At 40.7% G+C, this 6,051-nt stretch overlaps 1 protein-coding gene across 1 annotated transcript; it reads right to left on the bottom strand.

Annotated features, from left to right (window-relative positions):
* Nucleotides 1-1,531: 1,531 nt before the first annotated feature.
* On the bottom strand, nt 1,532-5,865 carry LOC101164488 (glycolipid transfer protein). Its single transcript, XM_004074777.5, has 5 exons — nt 5,654-5,865; nt 5,216-5,274; nt 4,999-5,132; nt 4,755-4,905; nt 1,532-2,183 (listed from the first exon to the last, which is right to left on the bottom strand). The coding sequence occupies exons 1-5, from the start codon at nt 5,754-5,756 to the stop codon at nt 2,001-2,003; spliced, it is 630 nt and encodes a 209-aa protein (XP_004074825.1). The 5' UTR covers nt 5,757-5,865; the 3' UTR covers nt 1,532-2,000.
* Between the last annotated feature and the right edge of the window lie 186 nt (nt 5,866-6,051).

Here is a 6,051-nt window from a genome sequence, read left to right as displayed (position 1 = left end):
AATCTTAATGTCGTGTAAGGACCCTGTTTTTAATGATTATATAACAGCTCTCCTTATTTGGCTTCATTTGTTTTACCAAATTGGCGGCTTTAGCAGGGAGGGAGCTTAAATCACCTAAAACATAAAATGCAGCGGCACTTTAAGGGCGCCCATTAAAAAAGGAATTACCCGCATGATGTGAATAACGACGTTAGAAGCATTGTAGGGAGGAAAACTGCTGCACCAATGGATGACCTCATTTTTTAGATTACAAATATGGTCGAGTTAAAGGTCAGCCGTTTTGTCATTGAGGCTTTGTTGGGGGGGGGGGGACTCTACTTTGCTGGGAGTTTCTCTATGTTCTCCTGCAGGGCGACGGCCATGTTCAATGTTTCAGACGACGGGGGCAGTTTCCTTTGGGGACAGGAACAAAAACCCACTCTGGCTCCTGGAACACACTTCAGATAAGTTGAAGAGGGCCCAGGAGAGTGGCTGATATGGAAAGTTTCTTTTTTTTTTTTTTTTAGTTGCAACTTTATGGAAAAAGGAAATTCCTAAACATTAAAATCCAAATTTTGATTCAATTCTTTACATGAGGGGAAAGTAATGAGAGGGAAACAATAATTTAAAACTATTACGAGGGAAAACTACACCTGAAACAGCCCCTACAGAGCAAGGGAATACTGCCACCAAGTGGACAGTCCTTAAAGTTCTGTCCTCTGGGGTTCTGTCCTCTTTCCTGTTTTTACTTCTACCCTTCCTCTCCTCTATTCTTGATCATAATTTATCATTTAGTTCTCCATGCCTCTGTTTGGTGCAGTGCGATTCATGTATTGTCCCTCTTTTCCTCTCCCCTCCTGGGGAGTGGGAGTGCTTCCAGACTCCAGTTGGTTCATCCGTGCTCCAGTTCCTGACCGTTTACCTCGCCTTTGCTCCTGCTCCTACACCTGGCTGTGGATCCTGCCTCTGGCTCGTCTCTGGCTCGTCTCTGCTCTGTGCCTGACCGAGTACCTCGTCTCTGCTCCTGCTCCTACACCTGGCTGTGGTTCCTGTCTCCGGCTCGACTCGCGCCTTTGACTGTCCCCACAACCACGGCTGGATGAAGCTCGTCTGCTGGACTTTATATATGTAGTTGTAGAGTTAGATAGGTTAATTCTTCTCTTAGAGTTCTGGTAATTCGCCTGTCCGTCCTGGGGGAGGATCCCTCCTTCATGTGGGCACCCCTGAGGTTTCTTCGTTTTTTCCGGAATCCGGTTTTTTAGGAGTTTTTCCTTACCGCGAAGAGGGGTCTAAGGGCAGGGATGCCAGTATAGCTTAGTCAGTTTGTTAGTTCATTTTAGTATTTTTCTATTGAACTCTTTGTATTCGTGATCCTTTTGATTTCATGTTTTACTTCGAAGCCCATCAAGACTACTGTTGTGATTTTGGGCTATACAAATAAAATTGAATTGAATTGAATTGAAAGTGAAACATTTGATAAAAAAACATTTCAACATGTGGATATGATAAAAAAAATGCACGTCACTCTTAAAATAAAAAATCTTAGGCAGAATGCTTTTAAATAATTTATAAGACATTTGGAATTACATTAGATATTAAAGATTTAAGCCCATCAAACAAAACCACAAATAGTGTTGTAGTTTAAAAAACAAGCAGAGTGATAATCTAAGATATAAAAAAAGAAATAGTAAAAAGAGAAGAGTCTTAAGGCATCAGCAGAGCTCAGGAAAAGCATCTCATCTTCTGCAACCTTCACTTGTTCTTAGTTTTCAGTGGTTAAATAGGAAACATGCTTGTTAGAGAATTGCAACATTCTTTAAAATAAATATTTCATTAAAAAAAGCTGCAACCTTTGAGGATTAACAGCTTGAAGCACTTCCTTAAGTTAAAAAAAATGACTTTCTACCGTCATTTGTTTTCTTAAAAGCTTTTGTAATTAAACTAATAAACACCAACAAACAATTCAAAACCAAAAAAACTTCCTGTAAGGGATTCACTCCCCTGCAGTTCATCCACCTCCATTAAACAGTGTAGTCCAGCTCTGCGTTCAGATTTGTGTACATCTCATAGATGGCATCCACAACGCAGCTGTAATTAACCAGAAACTGACGCACGTTTGCAAAACAGTCCTCCTCCGTGACTTCTTCCCCTTTCGACAGGGCCTTTAGGAAGTTTGATCTGTAGGGAGCCGCAAGCAGTGCTGCCTGTTAGGACAAAAGATACACAAGTGGTGAGGCTGATACACACAAAAGACTATATAAAAAAAAGTTTCAACGAGTAGAACGAGTGATTAAAGAAAAGTTGGGCTTTTTTGGAGAGTAGTGTGCTTAGTACATGAGTACATGATGAGCACACTTTACTGAGGTCAGCTTCAAGGTGGAATTCCAAGCTAAAAGGAGGATTTTAAGACTGTTTTCAGCAAGTTTCCTGTTGATAAAAAAGCTGGAGATGAGGGGTTCAAGATGGGTTTTTAGGCGAGAAGTGAATGAGAGTTCCCATACAAAAAGGGAACAACAAAGAGTCCGTTTGTGTAATCACTGATAAGACCAACAGAACTTTGTGCAGGTGCATAAGGTCGTAAGGAGATAAAGATGACACTTCCATTTGGAAAATAATCATGCATTAAGGAACAGCCTTACCAAGCAGAAGTGATGTGAGCGGGAGCTCCAAAACTGCATTTTGTCATAACAAACTTTTACTCGCATTGATACAAAAAGAAACAAAAAACTGGCAGGAGCTTCATGGGATGGGATTTCCACAGCCAAGAGGCTGAGTCCAAAACTCATAAGATAAGCAGACCTGACAGGTATAAACACTGCGTCCATTTGTTAGCTCTGCTCAAAGTTCATGAACATTGTAGATCATGCTTTGTAATCATACGACTTAACGGAGCTGCAAGCCTACGTTAAGTCTGCGACTCCTGGCGCCAGTCCCACCAGTGACATCTGGGCCTGGCTGACCACAGGCCCATGGTGGCACCTCCTGCTGAAGTTGTTGACCCCTATACTCATCGTTTTGTGCCTATTTTGTCTTTTTACAACATGCGCTCTGCCTTGTGTCATGTCCATGATCGCAAAGGCTACCACGCAGGCTTTCATTCGTTACCAGCTTGTCCAACAAGCTGAAGAGGACCCCTCCCCATGTGAATACTCCTACGTCAGAGACATCGTATGAATCTCTCACCGAAAGTGCCAAAAGCAAGTGGTGAAATGATGATGTTTGATGCTCTCTTCTAAAAATAAAAACCAAAAAAAAATAAAATAAATAATAATAATAATAATAATAAAAAAATAAAAAATAAAAAAAACAAAAAAAAACATTTTTCACGTTTGTACCTTCCCCTTATAGTGTTTATGATGTGTTTGAAATGATAAAAAGGGAGGGATGTTAGAGTTATATAATTATCATTTGCTTGCATACTATAATTTCCATAATATGTTTGTCTCATTTCTATCTTTCAGTAAGAAAACAATGACCTGAAAAGCTCTGATTATACGAGAATAGGATGTTCTTGTTGTTTTTGATTAAATGACCCACATTCATGTCTGCAACCTTGTTTTCAATAAAAGAAGGCTCCATGCACTAGGAGGGCAGAACTCCTCTGTGACAGTTCGCGCTGTCACAGACCGATTCTCCTTCTGCAGAAGCCTAGCAAAAGTTCTCATCTCCTGTGTGGTTCTTCTCTTTATTAAGGAAAAAGTCAGAACCCTGACACCCACAACCAAAACAAACAATAGAGAGCTGTAGGAATGGTTTTTCCATGACATGTTCAATTAGGTTGTAAGATGGGCTAAACTCCATCAATATTTATTCAGATGAACAATATTTTTCTAAAGAGTTCACCAAATACCACAATTATTTCAATCTAAATGTAGGCACTATTTTACTATGAGAATACTTAACAGAAAGCCTTTAAACGGAACTAAAACATTGAGGAGACTGTTCTCCTGGAGGTAGGGGTGTAACAATTGATCGATAAATCAATTTCTATTCCTACAATCAGATCGATCTTTCTGAAAAAAGTAGTTCATCAAATCAACGCTTACCATTATGAAATTGCTTCAAAATAAAATTGATTTTAATCGATATTGGAAGATACCATTGGAGATGAGGTTTATTTTACTATGATGGAAAAAGAAATGACTGAATGCATCACAGCGGACGCATGTGATTTCAGCGAGAAATGATGAAGCCATCGCTACAGTCCAATGTGTGGAGACACTGAATTTTGCAAAGACATGTGACCATAAAGTTTGGTAGAATGTTCTAATGGTATTCTGTTGAACTTAATGAAACAAAAATAAGTAGGCAAATTTTATTTCTAAAGCCCCTTTCCCAAAAAGAGTTCACAAGGTGCTTCACAGGTGTGCCCCCGTGACCCCGAAAGGGACAAACGGAAGAAGATGAATGAATGGAAGAATGAATGAATATGTATGTGAAGTTATTTATGTCTGAGTCACACTGGATGAATTTTTGCCTGAAGAAGGGAATCGGATCAAACTGGATCGTTCAAAATGAACTACTACCAACTATGAATTATATCATCTACCACAAATTGTGAAATGAATTGAGTCATTGTTCAAATGAATCGTTACACCACTACCTAAAGGCAATTTCTTTTGTACTAGACACACAACCAAAAAGGAACTGGTCTGTCAGCCATTATTAACTTGTAATTGTAAACAGAAGACGTAAAAAAAAAACATGTAAACTAATAAAAACGCAGAGATCTTACAGCTTTTATTGTGAAAATCCCATGTTTAGAAAGTACTTACATTGAAAATCTTTTGAACGATCCATCCATGGTATCTCTTCAGAGAGGATTCATAGGCTTTGGTGACATTGACCCGGATCAGGTTAGGGTTGTTCTCATCTCTTTCTCCGTCAGCCAAGCTCTGCAGGAGTACCTGAATGAAACGGAGACCCCTGCAGGAGCCATCCAGCATTCAGAACAAAACCAACATTAAAACGTCTATCTTGCTTCATATCAGTGAGTTTAAAGTTCAGAATGACAGTCACCTCTTCAGCCACATGAGAGCTAACGTGGCTCCAACATTTGGCCATTCCGCTCCATGAGCTTCTCGCTCTGCCACAAGGATGTCCTGCAGGGTGGCGTACTTTGCAGGATCCTTCACATAAACTGCTCTTATTTTCTAAACAAATCAATAAAACATGTGTAAGCTAACATGGTGACTAACTTTTAATGTCATTATAAAATGAAGGAGAAATTTCTTGCCGTTATGTTGCCGGTAATGTCTGATTTGATGACCGTAAACACTTTTGATCCCAAACAATCTGGAAGACAAATGGACATTCGAGAACACGGGGATGAAATATGTATGAGACGAGCGCGTGCGCCTCGTGCCCTGAGTGCCAAGCGCGTGCGCCTCGTGCCCAGAGGAGAGGATGAACAGGCAATTGAGAAACCAGGAACTGCTGTGAATGTGAATGTGTAGTTTCAGCTGAGCGACAATGGGGTCAATGTATGACTGTAAACAAAGAGCTACTTTACTGGCAGCTCAAAAACTAAGTCATTTTGACCCCCGAAAGTTAGTACCACTTTAAAATAACAGTCCGTTTAAGATTAAAAAGATGTGGGGAACAGGTCAGGTCTAGAGTAGTATGAGCAAATCGGTCACCTGATGTTTTGTAGTTCAGGTATAGCGATACTCACCGAAAAACGTCGGGATGTTGGAGACATTTTCTAGAAAGATCTTCGTGTCAATCGACTTGTCGGGAGGAAGTTCGTCGAACTGACTTTGAAGTAGAACTGCCATCGTTGTTGTTTGTAAAAGTCTCCTCGGAGGAGCCTCAGCTCTTTGGCAAGGAGGGAACCCGGAAATGTGCTCGTGTCAGATGGGTGTGGAAACGCCACGCGCCCCCCTATCAGGTCCGCGCGCTGCTCAACAGGTGGAGAATGATCCACGCGGGTGTCAAAACTGTGGGCGTCAGTGACGGAGAGGAGATCGAGGAGTTTGGACTAAGCTTTAATGGAGATAAGGCAGCGGTGGATCTCAAGCACAGAGCAGCGGGGAGCTATTATATCGGAGCGTATTATTACACTTTATTATT

Source organism: Oryzias latipes, chromosome 12 (genome assembly GCF_053564925.1).
Source record: "Oryzias latipes strain Hd-rR chromosome 12, Olatipes_Hd-rR_3.1".
In the NCBI taxonomy this organism is placed as follows: domain Eukaryota; kingdom Metazoa; phylum Chordata; class Actinopteri; order Beloniformes; family Adrianichthyidae; genus Oryzias; species Oryzias latipes.
This window is presented reverse-complemented; position numbering and strand designations above follow the sequence as displayed.